The sequence below is a fragment of the Podarcis bocagei genome (genome assembly GCF_964188305.1).
Source record: "Podarcis bocagei genome assembly, chromosome: 5".
Lineage (NCBI taxonomy): Eukaryota > Metazoa > Chordata > Lepidosauria > Squamata > Lacertidae > Podarcis > Podarcis bocagei.
This window is the reverse complement of record NC_138129.1, coordinates 1898210-1925424: the sequence shown is the minus strand read 5'-3', so window position 1 is coordinate 1925424 and position 27215 is coordinate 1898210. Positions and strand designations below refer to the sequence as shown.

At 48.2% G+C, this 27215-nt stretch overlaps 1 protein-coding gene across 2 annotated transcripts; it reads left to right on the top strand.

Moving 5' to 3' along the window:
- Window positions 1-15835: 15835 nt before the first annotated feature.
- On the top strand, window positions 15836-26731 carry LOC308588330 (WAP four-disulfide core domain protein 18-like). 2 transcript variants are annotated; one of them, XM_081196808.1, is made up of 4 exons: window positions 15836-16060; window positions 16898-17032; window positions 19960-20094; window positions 26066-26731. In XM_081196808.1, exons 1-4 carry the CDS (start codon window positions 15967-15969, stop codon window positions 26080-26082), a joined length of 381 nt encoding a protein of 126 aa, XP_081052934.1. In that variant the 5' UTR covers window positions 15836-15966; the 3' UTR covers window positions 26083-26731. The 2 variants fall into 2 exon arrangements, with proteins under 2 accessions (XP_081052934.1, XP_081052935.1); XM_081196809.1 differs by having other exon boundaries at window positions 19960-20104.
- The last annotated feature ends 484 nt before the right edge of the window (window positions 26732-27215 follow it).

The window sequence follows — 27215 nt, the reverse complement described above, 5'->3', positions numbered from 1 at the left end:
AGAGGAGCCCCCTGCGCTGGATCAGCTGAGGGGCTCATCTTCCAGCGTCCTAACTTTTATATGCCTATTGTCTTTGCCCATGGAGTTTTCTTGGCAGGAATCCTGGAGTGGCTTGCCGGTTCCTCCTCCAAGTGGATCACGTTTGGTCAAAACTCTCCACTATGACTTGTTCATTTTGGGTGCCCTGCTCGGCATAGTTCATAGCTTCTCTGAGTTATTCAAGCCCCTTCGCCACGGCAAGGCAGTGATCCATGAAGGGGACCACAGACCCTAGGACGTGCCGATCAGAAGGTCAGCAGTTCGTATCCCCGCGACAGGGTGAGCTCCCATTGCTTGGTCCCTGCTCTTGCCAACCTAGCAGTTCAAAAGGATGTCAAAGTGCAAGTAGATAAATAGGTACTGCTCCGGCAGGAAGGTAAACGGTGTTTCCATGCGCTGCTCTGGTTCGCCAGAAGCGGCTTAGTCATGCTGGCCACATGACCTGGAAAAGCAGTCTGTGGACAAATGCCAGCTCCCTCGACCAATAAAGCGAGATGAGCACCACAACCCCAGAGTCTAATGGTCAGGGGTACCTTTACCTTTACTACTACTACTACTACTACTATTATTATTATTATTATTATTATTATTATTATTATTATTATTATTATTACCTTACCCCACCTTTCTCCCTGATGGGACTCAAGGCAGCTTAAAGATAATAATAATAAGCACTAAAATCATAGAATAAAACACAAATTACGAACAACAACAATTAAACATTGTGTGTGTATATATATTTCATTTATTAAAGCCAAACAAATAATTACAATAAAAACAGCACAACACCAGCCCTTTCATTAAAACAGCACTTCCCAAAAGCCGGTTGGAAAGTCTTCACCTGCCGAAAGGACAAGAAGGGAGCTAGTTCGGGGGGGGCCCGCTAGGGGCGCATTGGAAGATAGCCGACGATACCATCTCTTCGGCTCACACGAAGTAATTAAGAGGCTAATGATGGGAGTAATTAGCCTCCCGGTTTTTCCCAGGGGATGGGAAAATGCTGCCTCGTCTGCGGATGCCTATAAATCACCCCCGAGTTCAAAAGAAGGAGGGGTGGGGGCACTGGACGGAAAGCCCTCGAGTGAGTTTTTCACTCTCCCTGACGCCACTTCTGATCGCGATCCTACTTGCATTGCTCAAAATAAACAATTGGAGAAGAGTAAATGCACATGTTTCGAGCGAAGGAAAGGGTATACTGATTGCTAATTAAATCAACCACTGAGAAGCTGAGTGACGGGTTGGATGGAACAGAAGACTATATCAAAGAATCACAGCTGTGTCAGTACATTGAAATGGAGCGGAAAGGGGGGGGGACTTTTCTCTTTTTCAATATGATTTACCTAACAACCCCTCCCCAAGAAGAACCGCCACACGACTGATAGCAAGTGAGATGGGAAAATAAACTGTGTGGAAATAAAATTATTAACTAAAGGCTTTGTTTTGCGGAAGATCTGGAAAGGAAACGAAAGGCTTTTGGATGACGCAGTTCTAATTGGGAACTCTAATTGGGAGACAGACTCTGTTGCAAGATTTACAGTCAAAGGGGGAGGAAGCCATGGTTCTGTTATCATATCTGAATTCTACGTTTGACTTGGCAAGAACTCCCCTGAAAAGACTGATGTATGGAGCAACTGTTCTGGGAAAGTTAATGAGCAGACGCTTAGACTGCTATCTTATGGGAACTGCTGAAATGGAGTCTGCCGTTTGAATAGAACTTTTGGATCAGCATTGTCAGGGGTTCAGGAGCAGAGACGCAGAGAAGGGAGGAGACAGAGAGCGAGGGGGAGGAATACGAAGGAAAGATGAGTGGGGATGACGAACCGAGATCGCCGAGCTTATCCAGTGAGTCCGAGGATTCCCAGAAGGGAGCGCCAGCGGTCAGAGCAAGGGGGGAAAACAGGGGGACACCCCAGGAAGAAGGGTCCAGAGAGGGATCAGAGAGCAGCAGTTGGAGATCGGGACCCACGTACCCAGCCGGGAGCAGCGGGGAGGAAGGGGACCAGATATCGGGTTCCGGAGGCTTTCAGAAGGAGGGAGGGCATGAGTCAGGAGTAGTCACGCCCACCTCGGGGAGCGACGAAACGATCAAGAGGAAGGTGGAGAGTTGGGCGCGCGCGCCAAGTTCAAATGTAGCGGAAGCTGGCGCAGTAAGCAGCCCAGAGAGTGAGCCAGGTCCCAAAGCCCGCCGCAAGGAGGCGGAAGGGTCAGGGGGGTCCGCGTCAGAAGAGAGTAGGAAAGAGGAGACCCCGGGGGGCAGAAGGACCCAGAGACGGAGGGAAAGGCGCAGGAGGTGGAGCAAGGCTAGGGTATTAAGCTGGTGTGCTAGAGGCGGAGACTCAGACGGGTCTTCGCCGGTCTGAGCTAGAAGAAGTAGGGCTGCACATTGCAGTTTGGAAATGGAACCTGTAATCCAATAAAGACTCTTTTAACCTGAACGCTGGCTAGCGTGGTCCTATGTGAGCTGGGACTGAGTGGCAGCCCTGACAAGCATGAAAATCCACACCGGACTATAATAATGTTTGCTTCAACTCGCTTGTGGAGATAATCTCAGAGGTTATAAAGGGGGGGGGAAATGATAACAACAAGAAGATTGGAAGATCAGATTTGTAAAGGATAACAACAAAGAGATGGAAAGATGGGACTTGAGAAAATCAAAGCAGCAGAAATATAAGAGGATTGGACCCTTTCTGAACTTGAAGCATGGGTACCCCCAACAAAAATTTAAAATTTGGCTAAATATTTGGAGTTTATTATGTATTGTTATAATTTGGAATTAATGTGATATGATTGGTTTGTCAATTGGAAATTTAATAAAAATTATTTTAAAAAAAAGAAAAAAGAAGGGAGCCAGTTCAATGGATGCAAAGCGCAGCAGCCTAAGTCCTGATGGAGCGTATTCCAGTGGTCACATTGATGGAACCAGAATTGCAGGTGGAACAATACCTTTAAGAGTTTCTCTTGCTTTCTGTTTTAATTGGTAAGCTGAGCTTGGCGTGGAGCTAATTCAAAAGGAATATAGATACCCCAGAGACCCAGGGCTCTGAGCATCAACTAATGTCTGCTTCTGGGATGAGCTTGCATGACATGGTCTTTCCAAGAATGAAAGAAAGAAATACTTACAGGGTGGGGAATCGTGTTGTTTGGAAGGGCGGCCCTGACCTGTCTTTCCTGCTGCTCTGGGGAAACAGCACCTAGACAGACTAGGAGAGAATGGTCTGGACAGACAATGCTTGGCTGCCTTCTCAGCACAATATCCTTCCCGGTATCATCATTATCTTCCTACTTGCTCTTGTGCAAACAGTACCCATCTAGGTACGCCATTTCACCCATCTAGGTCACCCCATATGCTTTTGGATGGAGAAACACGTCCAGCTATACTTTCCAGTGCCAGAGCAGTCAGAGTGATACCACCGAATAAGGCAAAGGTGAGGAGATTTCACCCCTCCCATATCCAAGAATATGCTGATGTTCTCTGCTGATTCTCCAGAGAGGAGGGGCGGGTTTCTGCTCTCTACTTATTCCACTCCAGCCTCACATCAAAGAGAGAGAGAGAGACTGAGTGTTAGAGAGAGATCGTGTGTATAGATAAGTTTGCTGCTAAGAGCAGCTGCAGACACTCAGTGCAGTTCAGCATTTTCATTTAGACCTCATTTAGCTCTGTATATAGTTGGGTATTATAGTTGTAGATAGAATAAAGAAGATATTCTACAGAGCTGCTCTCCGAGTCGTTTATGCTCTGCTATACTCTGCTATACTCTGCTATACTCAGCTGTGCGATGACTGTCTTCTTGTGGAAGTGAATCCTGTGCTCAAAACTCTAAGATGTGAGTCCACAGCACTTTGACCTGTTCCTGTGCAGAAGGTGGTCTCTGGAAGTGCTACCCAGCTCGCCTAGCCCAGTCGGGGATGAAGTGGATGAGTCCAGTTGGTGGCACTGGCTCAAGGGTGATGCTGACAAAAGGACCCCGGGGTTTGCCTCTCGTTCAGGTGTCTGTGGCAGAAATCCTTCATCTCCACAATTTATTTTATTTATATCATAAAATTTATACACTGCTTGACTGTAGAAAAGGAAGAAGCTCAAAGTGGTTTTGTTGTTTTGTCATTTAATCATGTCCACCTCTTCGTGACCCCCTGGACCAGAGCACTCTACAGCTCTGTCAACCCCTTCTCCTTGTGCCCGCCATCTTTCCCAACACCAGGGTCTTTTCCAGGGACTCTTCTCTTCTCATGAGGTGGCCAAAGTCTTGGAGCCTCAGCTTCAGGATATGTCCTTCCAGCGAACACTCAGGGCTGATTTCCTTCAGAATGGAGAGGTTTGATCTTCTTGAAGTCCATGGGACTCTCAAGAGTCTCCTCCAGCACCATAATTCAAAAGCATCCATTCTTCGGCGATCAGCCTTCTTTATGATCCAGCTCTCACTTCCATAAATCACTACTGGGCAGACTTGTCTATAGGATATTGCTTCTAGTGGGTGGAACTCTGGAGGGTAGGACTCAAACCAATGGCTTCAAGTTACGAGAAAGGAGATTCTGACAGTAAGAGCTGTTTTGACAATAGAACGGTCTCCCTTGGAAGATGGTGGACTCTCCTTCCTTGAAGGTTGGGGGGGGGGCATCTGTCTTTAGTCAAGATTTCGGCATTGAAGGGGGTTGTACTAGATGACCCTCAGGAGTAACTTCCAACTCTACAATGCGATGGTTTTAGGTGCTGAAAAGCGTACCATGAAGGCGCCTGCCTTGGATCAATAGGTGGTGAGTTCCAAAGGGTAATAATAACAATAACAACAACAACAACAACAACAACAACAACAACAACAACAATAATAATAAATTTATTTATACCCCACCCTCCTCAGCCAAGAGCGGGCTCAGGACAGCTGACACCAGATAAAAAACAATTGATTAAGATACAACTTAAAAACAAGATTAAAAGACAACATTAAAATGCAAGCTCATTTCAATAGAAACTCAAATCAAAAACTTTTTGAGGATGAAAACGTCAAATCTTCACCAAGGCCAACTATTCAGACTGGTCCTACGTGGACCAGAAAAAGCCAGGGAAGTCCCCAAATAGAAGTTACCATATTTTTTGCACCATAACACTCACTTTTTTCCTCCTAAAAAGTAAGGGGAAATGTCTGTGCGTGTTATGGAGGGAATGCGTACGGGTGGCATGCCTACGGATTTTCCTCCTCTAAAAACTACGTGCGTGTTATGGTCGGGTGCGTGTTATAGAGCGAAAAATACGGTACATAACAGAAGGAGAAAGGAGAAAGGAAAGAGGGGAAGGGGATCAAGTTGATTCCAAGCCAAAGGCCAGGGTAGGCTCTGCCACCCTCCAAGATCATTCTGGGATTTAATCATTTCGTCTAAGTGGCTTGTTTCAAAGACTGTGGTCTCAGCTGTTTCTTGGGTTGGCCAGCATGACTGGGCAGGGGGCAACCTTTATGGACTGCAGTGTCCCGGGAGGAGCGTGGGGAGCATTCATGCGACACACCTACACTGCGGCCAGCACACTGATGTGTAGCAACATAGTTTGGAAAGCTCTGAGCTAGAAAAAGGGACTGATTTGGCAAGCTTGCTCTTATACCTTCTACCCCACTGCCATAGACTACCGGGAGACAGAGGAACGGTGGGAGTTATCAGCTGGAGAACCCCCCCCCCCAAGGAAGGAAGGACCAGGGCCCAGGGATTGGTGGTGGGACGATGATGAGTAGTCAGAGGGAGAAGACTGGGAAGAGGAGGTGTCAGATGCTGAAGAGAATCATAAAATCATAGAATTGTAGAGTTGGAAAGGACCCCAAATGTCATCTAGTCCAACCCTCTGCAGTGCAGGAATCTCAACTAAATCAGCCATGATGGCTGGCCATCCAACGTCTGTTTAAAAGCCTCTACAACATCCTGAGGGAGACCGTTCCACTGTTGAACAGCTCTTATGGTCAGAATGTTTTTCTTGATGTACAATTGGAATCTCCGTTTTTGTAACATGAAGCCAGTCTTACCCCCCAGAGAAGGAGAAAACAAGCTTGTTCCCTCTCATTTGACAGCCCTTGAAATATTTGAAGATGGCTCTCAGTCTCTGTGTCCAGTTCTGGGCACCAAAGTTCAAGAAGGACACTGACAAACTGGAACGTGTCCAGAGGTGGGCAACCAAAATGGTCAAAGGCCTGGAAACAATGCCTTATGAGGAACGGCTAAGGGAGCTGGGCATGTTTAGCCTGGAGAAGAGGAGGTTAAGGGGTGATATGATAGCCATGTTCAAATATATAAAAGGATGTCACATAGAGGAGGGAGAAAGGTTGTTTTCTGCTGCTCCAGAGAAGCGGACACGGAGCAATGGATCCAAACTACAAGAAAGAAGATTCCACCTAAACATTAGGAAGAACTTCCTGACAGTAAGAGCTGTTTGACAGTGGAATTTGCTGCCAAGGAGTGTGGTGTAGTCTCCTTCTTTGGAGGTCTTTAAGCAGAGGCTTGACAACCATATGTCTGGAGTGCTCTGATGGTGTTTCCTGCTTGGCAGGGGGTTGGACTCGATGGCCCTTGTGGTCTCTTCCAACTCTATGATTCTATGATTCTATGATTCCTCTTTTCCAGGCTAAACATAACCAGCTCCTTCAACTGTTCCTCACAGTTTCGGTGCATCTGTAACCTGAAAAAATGCAACCTCAAGCGTCTGTAACCCGAGGTACAACTGTATATTATTTCCAACACAGCAGAATTATAGAACATACTACTTTTAAAGCCAAACCATTCACTTTGGGCATTTCCCTTGGAGGGCTATGGAGGAGCTGTGATCAGAATGAATGAGGAAGACAGATCTTCTGCATGCATTTACATAGAATAATAGATTTGTAGCGTTGGAAGTGACCTCCAGGGTCATCTAGTACAACGCCCTGCAATGCAAGGAGGGGGTTTCCCATTGACAGGTTCCCCACTGCTCCTTCTCCAGCTGTTGAACAGCTGCTTCAGACTGCTGGGGATTGGTATGGGCAGCCTGAGAGCGAGAGCGGTCTCTTTCCTCTCCAAGAAGGCTACAGAGAGACTGAAGGAGTGCTGATCAAACGCCTGCAGAAAACTTTGCTATTCCACCAGGCCTATGCAGGCAGTTAAAAATAAATCCTTCCACAATGTTAACTGATGCCTTAAAAAAATACTGCTATTTATTCAAAGATGTACATACCCCTTACAAAGTATCGTTTTATAATATACTGAGTCTATTCTCCAGGGACGTCCCTGATTTAGAGAAGCTGTCCCATTTCTGATCTGATGCCAAAATGTCCCTCTTTTCATTGGAGAAATGTTGGAGGGTATGGAGTCATCTGACCCCCAAGCCGTCTGAAGGCGATCCTGTACAGGGAAGTGGGGTTTTTTTATTTTAAAAAAATGTTTAATGTTTTATTGTGTATTAATATATGTTGGAAGCCTCCCAGAGCGGCTGGGGCAACCCAGTAAGATGTGTGGGGTAGTATAAATAGAAAAATTATCGTTATGGAATGGGACATCTCTATTTTCATTGGAGAAATGTTGGAGGGTATGAGATTGCAGGTGGAACAAGAGTGTCTCCTGCTTTCTCTTTTAATTGGTAAGTAAGCTGATCTTAAGGTAAAGGTAAAGGGACCTCAGACCGTAAGGTCCAGTCATGGAGGATTCTGGAGTTGCAGCGCTCATCTCACTTTACTGGCCAACCTTCTGATTGGCAAGCCCTAGGCTCTGTGGTTTAACCCACAGCACCACCCACGTCCCTTTAAGCTGACCTTAGGATGGGGCTAATACAAGTGGAGTAATACCCCAGAGACCTTTGACTTCAAGCATCACCTAACTTCTCCTGCTTCTGGGATGTGTTTCATGACATGGGAGTCTGTGGATGACAGAAAGGCAGGCTCACTGGATTGGGAACGGTGTTGTTTTTAATAATAATAAACAATAACAACAATAATTTATTACTTATACCCCTGCCCATCTGGCTGGGTTTCCCTAGCCACTCTGGGTGGCTTCCAACAAGAGATTAAAAATACATTAAATCTGCCAGCCCAAACCTGTCTTTCCTGCTACTTTGGGGAAACAGCGCCTAGGCAGACTGGGAAAGGACATTGTCCTGGACAAACAACACTTGGCTGCTGCTCCCAGCAGAATATCCTTCCCGGTAGCATCATTATCTTCCTCCTCTTCATGCTCTTGTGAAAGCAGTCCCCATCTGGGTCATCCCAAATGCTGTTGGATGGAGAAGCATTTTCAGTTATGCTTCCCAGTGGCACAGCCATCAAAGTTGTATTTAATGCATGGAATTTATACACTGCTTGATTGTAAAAAGAAGAAGCTCAAAGCCGTTTCCAAAGGAGAAAGAATGATACAATCATCCATAAGAAATATAAGGACTTTCAAAAAGTTAAAATAATAATAGGCTGGAAACAGATTAAAAAACTCACATCAGCTTTGTAAACAATGTGGACAAGAGTGTCTAAACAATAATGTTTTTAGCAGTCACCGAAAAGTGTACAGTGAAGGCGCCAGCTTTGAATCAATAGGTGGGAGTTACAACGTGTAGGCACTGCTAAAAGATCCTTCTGAGATTTAATTATTTTGTCTACATTGTTTGTTTCAAAGGCTGTGGTCTCAGCTGTTTCTTCAGTTGGCCAGCAAGACTTGGCAGAAGGCACCTTTTCAGGGCTGCACTGCATATTTTAGGGTCAAAAAAGGAGATTTATCTATTTTGCCCCAGCAAAGAGTCCTATGGCTGGATCAGACCCAAGGCTTGGCCCATCTAGTCCGGCAGCCTGTTCTCACAGTGGCCAAACAGAAGTCCCAATGGGAAGCCCAAAGCGTCACCTGATGGGGTGGCCAAGAGCCTAGTTCTACTTGGGCTTCTGTGCCTTTGCAGTTCCATGACAGCTAGGCCAGCAGCTGTGCTGTTCCTCATAGTTGCATCTTGACGCCAGGTCTGTCTTCACCGTTGACATAACGCTCAGTCATATAGGGCTTGCAAAGTGATGGGAGGGAGCCTGTCTGGACCAGGAAACATGGTGGCTTCACAGAGGAGGAACTGCAATTGTACCAGTCAGAGTTGATGGTTGTGGTCACCCTGAGCCCCCACCTTTGAGATAGCTGATGATGATGATGATGATTATAGCATACTTTATCAGAGATCCCAGGGCGGTGTACATTAAAAACACATTGCAGAACATCAATGATAAAAACACAATAAAAACTTACTAAAAATGCAAAAACAATGTGGCTGTGGTAAAAACAATGGCATGCATTCCAAGCAGGGTGGGAAGCCCTCAAGCAGCATAGAAGCACAGGAGTCCTCTGCCTGCCCCTGGTTTCCAGGAACTGGGATTCAGAAGCATTCCTGTGCCCAACTATGCAGGCAAAGCATGGCCGTCCTGGCTAGAAGCCGTCAGTGGCCCTCCATGAATTGGTCTAGCCCTCTTTTAAAACCACCCCAGTTAGTGGCACCAACTGCCTCCTGAAGCAGCAAATTCCACAGTTTATAAAGCTGCATCAAGAAGGACTTCCTTCCATCTTGAATCCAACCATTTCCAGTTAGACATTGGATGTCCATGGAGGTTCATGATGTTATCAGAGCTGCCAGAAAAACTTTATTGTATTTCTCCATGCCACACATCATTTTATGAACCTCTATCCTGTTACCTTACTTGTATTTTCTCTAAGCTAAAGAAATCCCAAATGTTGCAACTTTTCTTTGTAGGGCTTGGGCTCCATCCCTTTCCTAGTTTTGGTTGCCCATTCTGAACCTTTTCAGAAAAAATATACTATCGAGGGAAGGTGGTCAGAACTTCACATGGTATTCCAAATGCTTTCTCCATCTTCCAGTTCAAACGGTTAAGGGGTTGGCGGCTGGTTTGTTTTTTGCAAGCCCGTGGTTCTTTGAACATGGCAGAAGGTGCTTGGTGGGCCCAGAAAGACTGCACAGTGGAGTGGTCTGCTGGTTGCGCTTGGAAGAGAGCATGAGGAGGCAAGAGGAGCCCCCAAAGACCCTGCTGCTGTCCCATCGTAGAATCATAGAATCATAGAATCATAGAGTTGGAAGAGACCACAAGGGCCATCGAGTCCAACCCCCTGCCAAGCAGGAAACACCATCAGAGCACTCCTGACATATGGTTGTCAAGCCTCTGCTTAAAGACCTCCAAAGTAGGAGACTCCACCACACTCCTTGGCAGCAAATTCCACTGTCAAACAGCTCTTACTGTCAGGAAGTTCTTCCTAATGTTTAGGTGGAATCTTCTTTCTTGTAGTTTGGATCCATTGCTCCGTGTCCGCTTCTCTGAAGCAGCAGAACACAACCTTTCTCCCTCCTCTATGTGACATCCTATTATATATTTGAACATGGCTATCATATCACCCCTTAACCTCCTCTTCTCCAGGCTAAACATGCCCAGCTCCCTTAGCCGTTCCTCATAAGGCATCGTTTCCAGGCCTTTGACCATTTTGGTTGCCCTCCTCTGGACACGTTCCAGTTTGTCAGTGTCCTTCTTGAATTGTGGTGCCCAGAACTGGACACAGTACTCCAGGTGAGGTCTGACCAGAGCAGAATACAGTGGCACTATTACTTCCCTTGATCTAGATGCTATACTCCTATTGATGCAGCCCAGAATTGCATTGGCTTTTTTAGCTGCCGCGTCACACTGTTGGCTCATGTCAAGTTTGTGGTCAACCAAGACTCCTAGATCCTTTTCACATGTACTGCTCTCAAGCCTGGTGTCACCCATCTTGTATTTGTGCCTCTCATTTTTTTGCCCAAGTGCAATACTTTACATTTCTCCCTGTTAAAATTCATCTTGTTTGTTTTGGCCCAGTTCTCTAATCTGTCAAGGTCGTTTTGAAGTGTGATCCTGTTCTCTGGGGTGTTAGCCACCCCTCCCAGTTTGGTGTCATTTGCAAATTTGATCAGGATGCCCTTGAGTCCATCATCCAAGTCGTTGATAAAGATGTTGAATAAGACCGGGCCCAAGACAGAACCCTGTGGCACCCCACTAGTCACTCTTCTCCAGGATGAAGAGGAACCGTTGATGAGCACCCTTTGGGTCCGGTCAGTCAGCCAATTTCAATCATTCCATCCTCACTGTGGCCAACCAGAATATTCAGGGGAGCCTCTGAGTGGGATATGTGCTGTTGTGTCTCTGATTAGGGAAATGGGGAATATATTGCAAAACAACCTCTTTGATCTTCCCTTGTACAGGGACCACAACCTGTGCAATACATGCTTCTCATCATTTCTTGTGCAATGATGGCCTCACCTTCCTACAGCCAATTAAATCTGGGCAGGACTCCCCTGAGGATGTGGCCTTATAAAGCACCTGGCTACAGGCTAGAGAGCACTCTTCTCTGCCTCACCATGAAGTCTGGTGGCCTCGTCTTCTTCCTCGTGGGGCTCTTCGCTCTCTGTGCCATGATGCCCTCTGCCTCAGCCCAAGGTATGTGACCCCATTGGGGCCAATCCTTCTGATGCTGCTTTGTGTGGGCCTCCAAGTGGGACCCCCTTCATCCCACACCCCCAAACCCTTCCAAGTGTAGAGTCCAGACTCTTCAGAGGAGCAGAGGCACCGCTATACCTGGGAATGTTGTAGGTGGCTCAACAGTGAATCCTTCAATGTGCTGCCATCTCCTGGAGGATACCAGAGAGTTCTTATGGATGGGAGGAAGGAAGAGAAGTGGGGTGATAGCTTAGGAGGGGAGGGGAGGATGGAGATGGAGGCACCTCCCCAACACACACAAGCAACTAAAGGTGGCCCTTAAAGCTGCAGCCCAGGAGTTAAGCAGGTGCAGAAAGGAGGTCTCTGGTGCCCAGTCCATAGCTGGAAAGAACTTGGTATCAAGAAGAAGATGAGTTTGGATTTGATATCTGCTTTATCACTACCCAAAGGTGTCTCAAAGTGGCTAACATTCTCCTTTCCCTTCCTCCCCCACAACAAACACTCTGTGAGGTGAGTGGGGCTGAGAGACTTCAGAGAAGTGTGACTGGTCCAAGGGGACCCAGCAGCTGGATGTGGAAGAGCGGAGATGCGAACCCAGTTCCCCAGATTACGAGTCTACCGCTCTTAACTACTCCACCACACTACACATCCCCATCAAGGGATGGGGGTGGCCATTGTGGGAGACGTTAGCCAGCCCCAGCAAAGACTGATCCAGTTGCAACCCAGATGTTCAACTCTGTGCTTAGAGGGAGGAGAAAAACAGGAGGAAACTTATTCATCTGGGCTGTGCTCATCCTATAAAGGCTGGGGTAAATAAAGGCTTTTCAAATGTTGTCTCTGAGCCATAATGATGTTCTTTGTTTCAGGGAAGCCTGGAAATTGCCCTATCTATGCTGCAGTAGTGAAGCCACCTTGCATTGCGTGGTGTGATACAGATTATGATTGTCCTTCCGTCAAGAAATGCTGCCCAAAATTTTGCTCCATGGTCTGCGAAAACCCAAGTAAGATGCTGAGCCCCTTGTGGATAATTTATTGTTATTTATTGCCCCCCCCCTTTCCCTTCACTATGGGCTCCCAGTGTGTGTTGCAGTTTGAAACTGCAGTTAAAACAAATTGCAGTCTCAGGAATAGAGTTGGTCCGCCAAAGATGTAGATATCTATCAGGTGGGAACAACATAATGAGGGTGCCAGACACACCTCTGTGGGAAGGGAGTTCCCCCAACTTAGGGGCTGCCCCAGAGATGACTTTGTCAGGGTGGAGGAACTGCCTTCTGATGTTTACTCCCGAGAGAGTCTGCAAGTATGGAGAAGCTCTCTCAGATAGTTGGTGCCTACGTTATTTAGGGCGTTAGACATTAATGTAGGCACCTTGAAAGGAGTCAGGAAAGGAACTAGGTGGGCTGAAGACAGCAGTTCTTCACAAATAGTCCAAGTTTTGCTCAAGGAGGGATGCCTGTTGCCTCTGAACTGACAGCTAAGAGATGGTCCGTAATTATGACATGGGAACAGGGGGATGGGGCCATAGCTCTGTCAATGAGCACCTTGGTCCCAGGCTCCATCTGGGCATCTCCAGGTAAGGGAAACCCTTGTCGTCTGCTTAGCTAGGGTGATGAGCACCAATCTCTCTAGGGTTCTTGGATGCCTGAACACTCTTTTACTCCCACAGCAAAGTGATGACAGTGATGCACAGCCTAAAATCCCTGCAACTTCTACAGTTTTGGAGATGTGAACCCAGCACCCAAGGAGTGAAGGCAACGATAAACCCAGCTCCCTCTTGACCCAATGGGCCCGATCCTGCTTCCTTCCCTGCCTGCAATAAAATGATCCCTGTGCCTGCATACCAGAGTGTCTTCTTCTTGAGTCTTGCTTGCTTATATCTTTCCAAAAGGGTTTGGCAGGAGGGAGGGAGGAAGAGCCCTTGGCTGAGGGCTGTGGAAACCCAACGGATCACACATACAGCCAGGGAAGGGCAGCTTTGCAATGGGGCAGAGTTAGGAGGGGAAATGCACTGGGTGAAGGGCGAAGGGTCACTGTCCGTTGGGGGGTAGAAGCAGGAGAACTAAGGCCATTGATTTAAAGCAGGCTGGGTGTAACGGGATCTTGTAAGTCGAATAATGCACCCCTCTCTTGACTTCCATCCCTAGTTCCCAAATATTTGACTAACGAAGCAGGGCTTGCTGTGTCTTGCCTCTGGGACCCAGGTCCTTTGTGGTCTCTATCCTGGAGTGTGTTGCTGCTTTTGTGCCCACCTTCCTCATCTGAAATCAACTGGATACAGGACAGCAGTAGCTGTGTGCGCAGGACCCTCCTGCAGTTATGGGCAGGGAGGGTGACCAGAACTCCTGGGGTCAGCATTGTGGGGCCCTCAGGTGGAAGACTCAGGTGGGAGCAGTGTGAATATGAGGAGTCCTAACCACATGGAGGGACACGGGTTTATCTACTTGCACTTTGACGTGCTTTTGAACTGCTAGGTGGGCAGGAGCAGGGACTGAGCAATGGGAGCTCACCCCGTCGCGGGGATTCAAACCGCCAACCTTCTGTTTGGCAAGTCCTAGGCTCTGTGGTTTAACCCACAGCGCCACCTGCATCCTAATAACTATAGTAGTAGCCAGAACCTCCTCTGGATGAGGCTGAGGCATGTGCCAGCTTGTCAGCTTGCCTTTTCCAGGAACAGCTTACAGCAGCTGACACAGCAGCAGATGTTCTGCGATAAGACTTCTGGCCACAGTTCCCAGCTGAGCACCCACATCCAGCAGCACTTCCAAGGCTCAGGTGGGACTCAGATGACAAAATGCAGCTCCACCCAAGACCGGTTGTAAATTTAGCCTCAGATTAGCTAATTCTCTGGCAAAGTGTCCGCCTTGTTGCCTAGATCCATTTCCAGTTTGGTAGCCTCTGTGATCTGGTCCTTGGCTGCTTTCAAGCAATGGTTATTCATTCATTCATTTAGATATTTGTACACCACAGGTGTGTGTGTGTGTGTGTGTGTGTGTGTGTGTGTGTGTGTGTGTGTGGTTTACAGCAATAAAAACACAAACCCATACAATAAAAAAGTTAAAAGCAGACATTGATTAACATAGTGGAACAATTTATTCTTAATTGCTTGCATAGGCCTGGTGGAATAGCAAAATTTTCAGCAGGCAAACTGGCACAGAAGGCGCCTGTTGAATCTCTAGTGGCAGAGAGTTCCACAGGACTTGGCCAATAACCCTAAAGCCTGGTCTACTTGTTCCTGTCAGATGAACCTCATCAACTTGGGGAATGACCAGTGATGCTTCTGCATGTGATCTCAGTTATCTCAGCACACCTTCTGTCTCTCTGTGGCCTTCTTGGGATATGTGAAGGAGGAGGGGGAAAAGACCGCTCTCGTTCTCAGGCTGCCAATACCATGCTCCAGATCTCCCCACAGTTTCATGCAGCTGTTCAACAGAGCCACTTCCGCCCTGCAGAGGAGGTGGGGTTGCAGGAATCCCCAGCTGCGTCACCCCCTGGCCAGCCAATCAGCTGGCTCTGAGGGTGTGGCCTGCCCTATTTAACACAGGCGCAGCAGGGGATCACCCTCTTTGCCGGTCCGCCAGCTGTTCCTGTTTCCCACCCTCCCACTCTATAAGGTTTTTGTTCCTGGACCTTGCTATGGACCTTCATTGGTTGCCGTTGAATTTTTCCACTTGGCAAATTGGAACCGGCTACTTGGTTTTCGCCTACCTCATAGCAAATCGTCACAACTGTCTGGGTATTGGTGGTTAGGCCAATATTGTTCAGTATTGTTCTGTAGATGGAAGAGGGGAGGTAGAGCCATCACTTGCCCCACTTACTGAAGGGTAGTCCAGTAAAGGATTCCAGGGGCCCTGTCCAAAGCCTAAGGAGGTTAGGGCCCAAGGCACGCCCCCTAGTGGTGACCCCGGGGGAGTTCCTAGTTGATGTGCATCAGCAGGACTCCCCCTACTGGTTAACCCTTCCCGGACTTCAAGCAGACGGGCTGGAGTCGGATATTGATATTGATATTGATATTGATTGTAATAATATTTTCATGCTCTCAGCTACACTTTTGCTAGCGGTAACATTTTTGCTGTTTTATTTTTTTTTACTCAGGGGACAAAGAGCTGCCCATTGAGAATCACCAGCAATGTTGCCCTCCACCTCGCACGCAACCCCCCCCTTCTGCCAAGCCAGGTCAGGGCTGTGGGGTTTCCCCATGTCCTGGGGTTTACTCCTGCCAGAAGCCAGCAGAACCAGGAAGCTCCAGTTTTGACTGGAAAAAGTTGCCAAGAACGGCCCCAAACAGGTATGAACCAATCTCTGGAGGCAATGTCTTCATTTCCTGCCAAAACCCATTTTTGTGTGAAAAGGTCACCCAAACTGTCGTCTCATCGTTGCATCACCTGCTAATTTTTGGCTCTGGTTCCAAAGCCAACCTCTTCTTCAAGGAGGGCTTATATATCCCTGAGGGGCTGGGTCTTGGCACTCACGCCTCTCTTCAAGCTGCACCATGAAGTCTGCCCTCGTGGTCCTTGGGGGGCTCCTCATCCTTTGTGCTGAGCTGACAACGGCAGGTTCTCAGACGCCAGACTGCGAGTCAGAAGGTAAGCAGCACTGCCAGGAAGGGGCCTTCAAACTGCCGGTTAATCAAAGGCAGAGGCTCCCTTGGAAGGTGGTGGACTCTCCTTCACTTGAGGTTTATACGTAGTAATGGATGGCCACCTGTCAGGGATTCTTTAGCTGGGATTCCTGTGTCGCAGGGGGTTAGACTAGATGAACCTTTGGGGTTCCAATTCTGGAATGCTGTGATCTTGGTGTGCTGCTAAAAGACAGCTGCATTCCCCACCTGCCCAGCCCAGCCCTTTGTGTTATATTATTATATAACCACACATACAGTCCCATGTCCAGTCCTGGGTGCCACAGTTTAAGAAGGATATTAACGAGCTGGAAGGTGTGCAGAGGAGGGCAACAGAGGTGATCAAAGGTCTGGGAGCCAAGCCTTGTGAGGAACAGTTGAGGGAGTTGGGTATATTTTGCCTGGAGAAGAGAAGACTTAGAGCCCTCTTCAAATGCCTCAACGGCTGTCACATGGAAGATGGAGCAAGCTGTTTTTCTGCTGCTCCGAAGAGTAGGACCCAAGCCAATGGATTACAATTACAAGAAGATGATGACTCAACATCAGGAAGACCTTTCTGATGATAAGAGCTGTTTGACAGTAGAACAGGCTCCCTCGTGAGGTGGTGGACTCTCATTCCTTGGAGGGCTTTAGGCAGAGGTTGGATGGTCACCTGCAGGGATTCTTGAGCTGAGGCTTGGACTTGATGATCCTGGGAGATCCCTTCCAACTCTACAAATCTATAAGAGAGCCTGGAGCCCAGAGTAAGCTGACTTAAAAGACCCCCACTCCACTGCTGGGAAGTCATGTGGTTGTTCTGTTCCAGGGAAGCCAGGCTACTGCCCCAAACCGGATGGTGCTGGAACATGTGTGGAGGAATGTTCTGGAGATGATTCATGTCCTGAGGACAAGAAGTGCTGCAGCAACAACTGTGGCCACACTTGCCAAACTCCAGTAAACGGTAAGAAGTCATTTCCCCTCAGAAGCAGACTAGAGTCTTGGGGTTCACCAGTCTCGCCTTCAGTAGGATGTCACCTATATCAGAGGGAGGTGGAGTGTATGGGAAAGAGCTGGGACCTGTGAGCTTGTCCACTTTTTACTGAGGAGCTCAGCAAGAACTGAGAGGTCAGAATCCAGCCATTCAGCAGCTGTTAAAATTCTTAGCTTTATCAGTTCCCCAGGACTTCACTGTGCTTCTGGCACAAAGGCTTTCAAGCGCTCCTGAGAAATACTCAAAGGGACAAGTGTAGCCCTCGTCTCTGAGAAAACCTCCCACTAATGATCTTTTTTAATCACCATGTGTTTTACCAGTAATATTTCTATTCCAACAACAATGCTGAGGTCATACAAGCTCACAGTACAGTGGTACCCCGCAAGACGAATGCCTCGCAAGACGGAAAACCTGCAAGACAAAAGGGTTTTCTGTTTTGGAGGCGCTTCGCAAGACAAATTTTCCTATGGGCTTGCTTCGCAAGACGAAAGCCCATAGGGAAATCTCCGGGGACCTCTTTTAAATTGCTGGCGGTCGGGAGCAAAGACTTTCGCCCACAGCCGGCCTTCAGAAGAGGTCCTGGACCTCTTCTGAAGGCCGGCAGGGGGCAAAAGTCTTTGCTCCCCCCCGCCTGCCTTCCCGGGACAGCGGGACGTGGGGGTGCGCATACCCTTAAACATTTTGTGAATCTTAAGTTTGGCTTCATTGAGAGGCAGTATTTCAATATGAGTAGGAAAATGAGAGGGACGCAGATGGCTCTGTGGGTTAAACCACAGAGCCTAGGACTTGCCAATCAGAAGGTTGGCGGTTCGAATCCCCGCGACGGGGTGAGCTCCCGTTGCTCAGTCCCTGCTCCTGCCAACCTAGCAGTTCGAAAGCATGTAGATAAATAGGTACCATTCCGGTGGGAAGGTAAACGGCGTTTCCGTGCGCTGCTCTGGTTCACCAGAAGTGGCTTAGTCATGCTGGCCACGTGACCCGGAAGCTGTACGCCGGCTCCCTCGGCCAATAAAGAGAGATGAGCATGATTGTAATGATTGTAGCATTTGTTAATTGCCATTGTTAACTACAGTGGTGCCTCGCAAGACGAAATTAATTCGTTCCGCAAATTTTTTCTTCTTGCGAGTTTTTCGTCTTGCGAAGCACGGTTTCCCATAGGAATGCATTGAAAATCAATTAATGCGTTCCTAGGGAAACCGCCTTCAGACCAGGTCCGGGGACAGTCTGTCCCCCGACCTCTTCTGAAGGCTGGGGGGGGGGGACAAGGGCTTTTCTTCCCACTGCCAGCCTTCAGAAGGCTGTTCTGAAGGCTGGCGGTGGGAAGAAAAGCCCTTCTTCCCACCTCCCGCCCCGCAAGCTCCGGGGACAGGAGGGCTTTGCTGCCGACCGCCAGCATTTTAAAAGCCCCTGCTGTCCCGGGGCGATTTTAAAATGCTGGCAGGCAGGAGCGAAGCCTCCGCTGCCCCGGGCGATCTTAAAATGCTGGCGGGCGGGAGCGAAGCGTTCGCTGCCGACCCCCATCATTTTAAAATCTCCCCGGGACAGCAGAGAAGTTTGCTCCCGCCCGCCAGCATTTTAAGATCGCCCTCAGGTCATCTACAATTCTGAGTTATTCAGAGCCAGCCCTGTGCCAGCTGGCTGACTCTCTCTGTGCTGGGAAAGGAGGGGGAACACTGCCTTTCGAGAGTGCCAGAGTCTGTGGGGTTAGGGTACTGACCCTAACACCAACATCAGAATAAAGGAACAGAGGTGTGACTTCCCAGACCCCCTCAAAGCCAACGAAGTGGGGAAAGCTGAAAGAGGACACCGCAGACCATCACCTGCTTCCCAAATAACGCTATGAGGACCCTGGGGAGGATGCAGTCAAACCCTCCCCCAGAAACCCAGTGCAGATCAGAAGGGTCCTTGGTCTTGGCTCATTGTGGGAGGGAGAGATGATGAAGGCATCTCCTGCCATGGAATCCAGAGGAACTTCACGTCCTCTTCCAGGATCCCATCATGTGGGATGTGAAACACAAGAGCAGTCAAGGACAACATTCCTAGAGTGAACATGTTTACACATGGGGAGGAATGCTTGTCCAGCCAGCAGCTAAACTTCCTGTTTCCTTCTGGGCTGGGACAGACTTCCTCTGCATGTGACTAGAGGTAGGCGTGGCCTCACCTGTGCAGGTAATGACAAAAGCACAGGGCAGGGCAGCCATCTTTCTCTCTTTTTGACTACATGCATCGAAGAAGCAACATCTGCTTAGCCAAAGATGCTTTCTTGGCCTCCAGCCAAGAGAGAACAAAGGGACTGTCTCCTTATGAGAGTTTCCAGGTGTATATAACTTTTCTAAGCTAAATCTGCCTTCTGGGATCTGGTTGTGAACAGAATGTGAGTAAGCTCTTTTTATACTTTTATACTGTGTCGTGCCTTATCTTTTATGAGGGAATAAGGGGATAATACCAGAACAGTTATTACAGAGGCTTTAGCGAGCCTGAGCAAACGCATCCGCTGCAAGTTTAAAAAGGGGGATGTTACTCTGCTAAATTGTGAGCTTGTTAACACAAGTTGGAAAGGCTATAATCAAACAACATATCCTCTCCTGCATCCCTGAACATTCCCACACATCACACCCGCCCACCCCCAATTTGAAAATCTGCTGTTATAACCTTTATTCCCAAGGTGGGTGACTCTCCTAAATCCCAACCTGGGGAAAGCGCCCACACTCCAGACCCAGACCATTGGACTTCTCCACCTGGGGAGAGTCCATTCTGCAGTACGCCTGTTGTGCTGCCCATCACCTAGCCTTTGGGCTCTGGGTGGCTTATAAGTTCAAGAGGACAGGACTGGATCCATGGGAAATCGTGAGTTCCATGGTTTTACAGTCTCTCTTTTGTGTGTGTTTTCCCCACAGTAAAACCCGGCGAGTGCCCCAAGTTCAAAATCCCTCCTGGGCTGCCATGCAAAACGGATTGCTGCGAGGACAACCACTGCAAAGGGACCGACAAATGCTGCCCAATGGGATGCAGCAAGATTTGCGCCCCGGCAGGTGAGGCCAGGTGGTGCAGCGGCTTAAGCACACGACTAGAGTCTGGTCCTCTCCTTTTTAAAATATATTATTTTTTATTGGATTTCCAAAGCATTACAAATCAGTCCAAATTACTTTGATTTAATACAATTTCTTTTTAAAAAATCAGGTTTTCTGCTACTGTTGCAAACATGTCCATCTCTTCCTCCTGTTGATATATAATCTCTTCTTTAATATTCATTTCATCCTTTACTAGTTGTTGTCCATTCTTAGAATCATAGAATCATAGAATCCTAGAGTTGGAAGACACCACAAGGGCCATCGAGTCCAACCCCCTGCCAAGCAGGAAACACCATCAGAGCACTCCTGACATATGGTTGTCAAGCCTCTGCTTAAAGACCTCTAAAGAAGGAGACTACACCACACTCCTTGGCAGCAAATTCCACTGTCGAACAGCTCTTACTGTCAGGAAGTTCTTCCTAATGTTTAGGTGGAATCTTCTTTCTTGTAGTTTGGCTCCATTGCTCCGTGTCCGCTTCTCTGGAGCAGCAGAAAACAACCTTTCTCCCTCCTCTATGTGACATCCTTTTATATATTTGAACATGGCTATCATATCACCCCTTAACCTCCTCTTCTCCAGGCTAAACATGCCCAGCTCCCTTAGCCGTTCCTCATAAGGCATCGTTTCCAGGCCTTTGACCATTTTGGTTGCCCTCCTCTGGACACGTTCCAGTTTGTCAGTGTCCTTCTTGAACTGTGGTGCCCAGAACTGGACACAGTACTCCAGGTGAGGTCTGACCAGAGCAGAATACAGTGGCACTATTACCGTATTTTTCGCACCATAGGACGCACTTTTTCCCTCCTAAAAAGCAAGGGAAAATGTGTGTGCGTCCTATGGAGCGAATGCAGGGGGGAGGCAGGCGGGAAAAGCCCTCAAGAGCCGCACGCAAGCTTCGTGCGCTCTTGCGGGCTTTTCTCTAGGAGGGAGAAGGGACTGACTGGCCGCATCAGTCCCTTCTCCCTCCTGGGGGAAAAGCCCCCAAGAGCGGCACCCTCTTTAAAGGCTGCGCGGCTCCTGCAGGCTTTTCTACGAGGTGGGGGAATCCCCCCACCTCCCAGAAAAGCCAGGAGAAGCCGCGCAGCCCCTTTAAAGAGCGGGCGGCTTCTGCGGGAGTTGGGGGAAGCTGCAGCAGATTCCCTCCTCCCGGGCTCCCTTTGAAGCGGCAATGTGGGAGGGGAGCAGCTTACACTCGTGTAAGCAGCTCCTCTCCCACTTTCCTGCTTCAAAGCAACCACGGAGGAGGGAAAGAGGGGACCCATGGATCCTCTTCGCTGCTCGAGGCTGCAGCAGATTCCCTCCTCCCGGGCTCCCTTTGAAGCAGCAAAGTGGGAGGGGAGCAGCTTACACTCGTGTAAGCAGCTCCTCTCCCACTTTCCTCCTTCAAAGCAACCACGGAGGAGGGAAGGAAGGGGACCATGGATCCTCAGCTGCTGGAGGCTTCAGCGGATTCCCTCCTCCGTGATTGCTTTGAAGCAGCAATGTGGGAGGGGGGCAGTTTACACTCGTGTAAGCAGCTCCTCTCCCACTTTCCTCCTTCAAAGCAACCACGGAGGAGGGAAGGAAGGGGACCATTGATCCCCCGCTGCTGGAGGCTTCAGCGGATTCCCTCCTCCGTGATTGCTTTGAAGCAGCAATGTGGGAGGGGGGCAGTTTACACTCGTGTAAGCAGCTCCTCTCCCACTTTCCTCCTTCAAAGCAACCACGGAGGAGGGAAGGAAGGGGACCATGGATCCTGCGCTGCTCACGGCTGCAGCAGATTCCTTCCTCCCGGGCTCCCTTTGAAGCAGCAAAGTGGGAGGGGAGCAGCTTACACTGTGTAAGCAGCTCCTCTCCCACTTTCCTCCTTCAAAGCAACCACGGAGGAGGGAAGGAAGGGGACCATGGATCCTGCACTGCTCACGGCTGCAGCGGATTCCTCCTCCTTGATTGCTGGGAGTTTCTCTGGGCAGGAATTCCCTCAGCTTAAGTGGGGTGGGGGAAGTGTGGCAGGTGGGGGGGGGTACTGAGAGACACATGTCTCTCAGATGAAAATTGGGAGTGGGCATTGTGTGAAGTGGCTGTGGATCTCCTGCCGCAGAACTGTAGGACTGTATAGAGTTGGGAGGGCCACCCAAGGGTCATCTAGCCCAGCCCCCTCACAATGTAGGAATCACAGCTAAAGAACGCCAGGCAGATGGTCCCCCAACCGCTGCTTAAAAGCCTCCAGTGGTGGAGACCCCAAACACCTTCCGAGGTCATAGAATTGCAGGGTTGGAAGGGAACCCCAGGAGTCATCTAGTCCAGCCCCGGTGGACAGCGGGCGCAATCCATCCCGTTGCGCAAGACTAAAGATGCTGTGCAAGGCTAAAGAAGAAGCCAAGGCAGTGAGCGGGATGGATCGCGCTTGCTGCCTTGTCTTCTTTAGCTGCACTGGAGAGGTTTGGCTCCTGGCTGGAGAGGTTGCGCGGCTATGGATCCCGCGCGCTGTCTTGGCTTCTTTGCTCTTTGGGGCTGGGGGGGGGAACCCGGGCTTCCCCCGCAGCCCCGAGAAGCTCTGGGAGAAGTGGACAGGCTGCATGCAGCCTGTCCGTTGCTCTTTGGGGCTGGGGGGGGATAATATTTTTTTCCTTGATTTCCCCCTCTAAAAACTAGGTGCGTCCTGTGGTCCGGTGCGTCCAATAGAGCAAAAAATACGGTACTTCCCTTGATCTAGATGCTATACTCCTATTGATGCAGCCCAGAATTGCATTGGCTTTTTTAGCTGCCGCGTCACACTGTTGGCTCATGTCAAGTTTGTGGCCAACCAAGACTCCTAGATCCTTGTACTGCTCTCAAGCCAGGTGTCCCCCATCTTGTATTTGTGCCTCTCATTTTTTTTGCCCAAGTGCAATACTTTACATTTCTCCCTGTTAAAATTCATCTTGTTTGTTTTGGCCCAGTTCTCTAATCTGTCAAGGTCGTTTTGAAGTGTGATCCTGTCCTCTGGGGTGTTAGCCACCCCTCCCAGTTTGGTATCATCTGCAAATTTGATCAGGATGCCCTTGAGTCCATCATCCAAGTTGTTGATAAAGATGTTGAATAAGACCGGGCCCAAGACAGAACCCTGTGGCACCCCACTAGTCACTCTTCTCCAGGATGAAGAGGAACCATTGATGAGCACCCTTTGGGTTCGGTCAGTCAGCCAGTTACAAATCCACTGAGTGGTAGCATAGTCAAGACCGCATTTTACCAGCTTCTTTACAAGAATATCATGGGGCACCTTGTCAAATGCCTTGCTGAAATCAAGGTTGGCTACATCCACTGCGTTCCCTTCATCTACCAGGCTTGTAATTCTGTCAAAAAACGAGATCAGGTTAGTCTGACATGACTTATTTTTCAGAAATCCATGCTGACTATTGGTGATCACAGCATTCCTTTCTAGGTGCTCACAGACTGTTTGCTTAATGATCTGCTCCAGAATCTTCCCTGCTATTGATGTCAGACTGACTGGGCGGTAATTATTTGGGTCCTCTCTTTTCCCCTTTTTGAAAATAGGGACAACATTTGCCCTCCTCCAGTCTGCCGGGACTTCGCCTGTTCTCCAGGAATTCTCATAGATGACTGCCATTATTTCCTCCTCTTGGGCAGCACCTCTTATGAATATAAAATCCATTTCACGTCTGTAGTCCTTCGTAATCTTCTTGTTGTCTCAGACCTGGTGTGCTGGGAGAGTCGATTATCATCTTCCTTTGTTCAGTCTTTGCAGTGTTTGCAAGATCACATCCCAACTTCCGCTATTCATCACTCGCATACAGGCTGCAGCTACAAATAAGTCCCAGAGAACATAAACAAACTCTGCCATTAAAACTCCGCTCCGAGTTCTTCCTTGGCACACGGTTGCAGTCTGTAACTGAGTCTGGCCCTCTCTCTGGCCCAGGAGCCAGTGTGGTGTAGTGGTTAAGAGCGGTAGTCACGTAATCTGGGGAACCGGGTTCGCGTCTCCACTCCTCCACCTGCAGCTGCTGGGTGACCTTGGGCCAGTCACACTTCTCTGAAGTCTCTCAGCCCCACTCACCTCACGGAATGTTTGTTGTGGGGGAGGAAGGGAAAGGAGAATGTTAGCCGCTTTGAGACTCCTGAAGGGGAGTGATAAAGCGGGATATCAAATCCAAACTCTTCTTCTTCTTCTTCTTCTCCTGACCATTGCTATGTCCCTCTCTTCTCCCCACAAGATGCAAGCGCACCTCATTTCAGGAGGCAGTGATGACTACCAGCTTGGATGGTTTTAAAAGAGGATTAGAAAAATTAATAGAGGAGAAGTCTGTTGGTGCCTGGCATGCTCTGGTCCATGGGGTCACAAAGAGTTGGAGACGACTAAACGACTAAACAGCAACAGCCAGGATGACCATGCACTGCCTCCATCGTGTTTCTGAATACCACTTGTAGGATAACATGGTAGAGGAGAACTGGCTCTTGAGCTTGGATCCTGCTAGCTGATTTCCCACACTGAGAACAGAGTGCTGGCCTGATCCAGCAGGCTCTTCTGGTGTTCCTGTGTTCTGATAGAGCCCTTGGTGCAGCGGATAAATGAGCAGGAAAAGCAACCATCTTTTTTCTTTCTTAACAGTGACTGATGGTGAGGAAACCAGCCTTGTTTCCTTTTTTTTTTAAATGATATTTATTGAAACAAAAGAATTTTTTTAAAAATACACAAAAAAGACAAAATTACAAAAAAAGAAAAAAAAACATAAGAAGAAAAATAAAAAATAAAACCATCCTTTTCAAATTCTCCAATTTCCATTACCTTCTTTCCATGACCTCCTCCTCCTCCCATCTCTTGTATCTTGATTAGTAATTGTCACAGCAAATCTTTTCCATAATTCATAATATTTTGTCATTACGTTACCTTACTCCATTCTCATTTTGTCTTATAAAAACGACCTTAGAGCTTAAAACTTAGATCTTTTTTACCAACTTCTCATAACCATTACCTTTTACCAAATTTTTTAAATATTTTAACAAGAGCCAAGTAATTTCATTTCAACATTTTCCCAACATTCATAAAACATTTCTAGTAATAGTAATACAAAAACAATAGAATAAAAGCAATCCAATCTTCTTCCAGCGTCCCCTCCCCCCGGTCCCGGGGTTGTCAGTCTCCCCCCCCCCCCCGTTAGTCTGGCACATTAACCTGGTGCTCTTATATCCGAGGCCTTCAAATCTCTTCCATGTCCCTTTCGCAGCTCTTCTTCATATTTTCCTTTCACTCGCGGGAACTCCAGCTTTGTAGTGTTTTTGACCCTTTTCATCAGATCAGCCCCTTTCTCATAGTCCAGACTAAGTTCCATGTGGTGTTTTAAAGCATGTTTCAGATTCCCTCCAAAATTGGAAGTCCCAACAGCTCCAAACCTCTGACGGCCCATTTCCAGACTCGGAAAGTCCAAACATCCCAGCATAGGGGGATCAATCCAACCCCCCATTTCTAGTTCAATCCAAACTTTATCTTTCCAAGTCTGAAAACCAGCCTTGTTTCCAAATATTCCTCTTGTAGTCACAAAAGAGGGGGTGGGTCCATCAGGCAGAGAAGCTCCTGGTCTGAACAGATGTAACTGTCATCCTCCAAGGTTGCCCTAGATCTTGCCCAATTGCCCACAGCTTTCCATAAACCATTGCTTCATTCTACTGAAAACTGGCCCCGCCTGAACCCATTCCTCAGATCTCTCTCTAGTTCCTGACTGTCCCTTCATTTGCATTTATTTTTTTTTACAAGCGTGCCTTTCATTTGGTCCCTCGTCCAAAGGCCGGGGGTTGAACAGGCATTGCTCAGTGGTGGCAAGGATGGCTGACTGGCATACAGAAGGTCTCAGGTTCAATGTCTACCACCCCCAGAAAACAAGACACTACAAATGGAGCAGCTCACCCAGGGCAGGACTCCTTCACCTCCCTCTAACTGTTCCCTTCTGCTCTTCCCAGGTTTTGATAAGGCCTAAAGGGCAGCAGGCCCAGAGGAGTCCAGCTGAAGGACACAGCTTCACTGCTCGCCAAAGGTGGGCTCCCAACTCATGAGCCCAGGCAGTTCTCCCATCAACCACCTGGAATTTCTGCTTCTTCAATGCTTCTGGAACAGATGCGCCTTGAGAACAGCTGCTTCAAGTCTCACACAACTGTCTTACAGGGGAAGACTCTTGCTTTCTCTAGTAAACGTGCATGGAACAAGCAACCAGAACTCTCCCCACAACTCCCATTTACACTTGCAAAGTAGAATTATAAATAATTGTACCATATAAGGTTTCGACTTACAGAGCATGCTCGGAAGGAATGTGGTTGGTAACTGGAGGTGAAATCTAATCCTGCCAATAAAATTCTAGCAGACCTTTGTCTGAAGGCGCATCTAGTATGCATGCTTCTCACTGTAGTAACTTTAGAGCAATTACGGGGTTAAGTGCCTTATAAGGAAATGGGGTAAGAGGAACTGAGTACTTTGATTGGATAGGAAATTTAAACTTAATGGAAGGTGTGGAATTTTTGCCAAATGTATAAAAGTGTTTGGAATGCTGTATCTGGTGGCCAGTTGATTTGGGACAACGAAAGCCCTGCTGGTCCTTTCTGTACAGAAATAAAAGACAACAGGACTCCTTCTCCACTCGCTGACTCATGTGGTTTTGGTTATATCCATGAGACAGGGCAAGCTTTGATTGCAGCTATTTCATCAATACTACCCACAACAAATAGAACTATTTCCCAGGCCTGGCCTCCCTTGGAAACAAGGAGAAATGTTCCGGATGGAGCCCAAATGAAGCTTTGACCCCATTCAGCTGAATCTTCTGAGTCCTAACCTTCCTTTTCTATTTTAAAGTGTCGGGGCAGCTCCACATTTACAAATGGAAAATGCCCTTTTATTACCCCACCTGCAAATATGCCAACCTCAGGGGCAGGTTGCATTGAAAGGGGTTGGACTAGATGTTCCTTGGGGTCCCTTCCAGCGCTACAATTCTATGATCTTATGACTATGCATTTATCATTTCGAGCATAAGTAGGTGGGCAGGTCACATGGGAGGAGAGGCCAGGAATGAGCTCAAATTTACACATTGCAGAGAGATTGTGAAAAATGAAGTGAGAGGGA

Bases quoted from the DNA above. Each gene is read 5' to 3' on its own strand.
- LOC308588330 (XM_081196808.1), top strand. From the start codon at position 15,967: ATGAAGTCTGCCCTCGTGGTCCTTGGGGGGCTCCTCATCCTTTGTGCT. The intron at 16,061-16,897 runs GTAAGCAGCACT...GTTCTGTTCCAG, and splicing joins GCCAGACTGCGAGTCAGAAG to GGAAGCCAGGCTACTGCCCC. The intron at 17,033-19,959 runs GTAAGAAGTCAT...TTTTCCCCACAG, and splicing joins TTGCCAAACTCCAGTAAACG to TAAAACCCGGCGAGTGCCCC.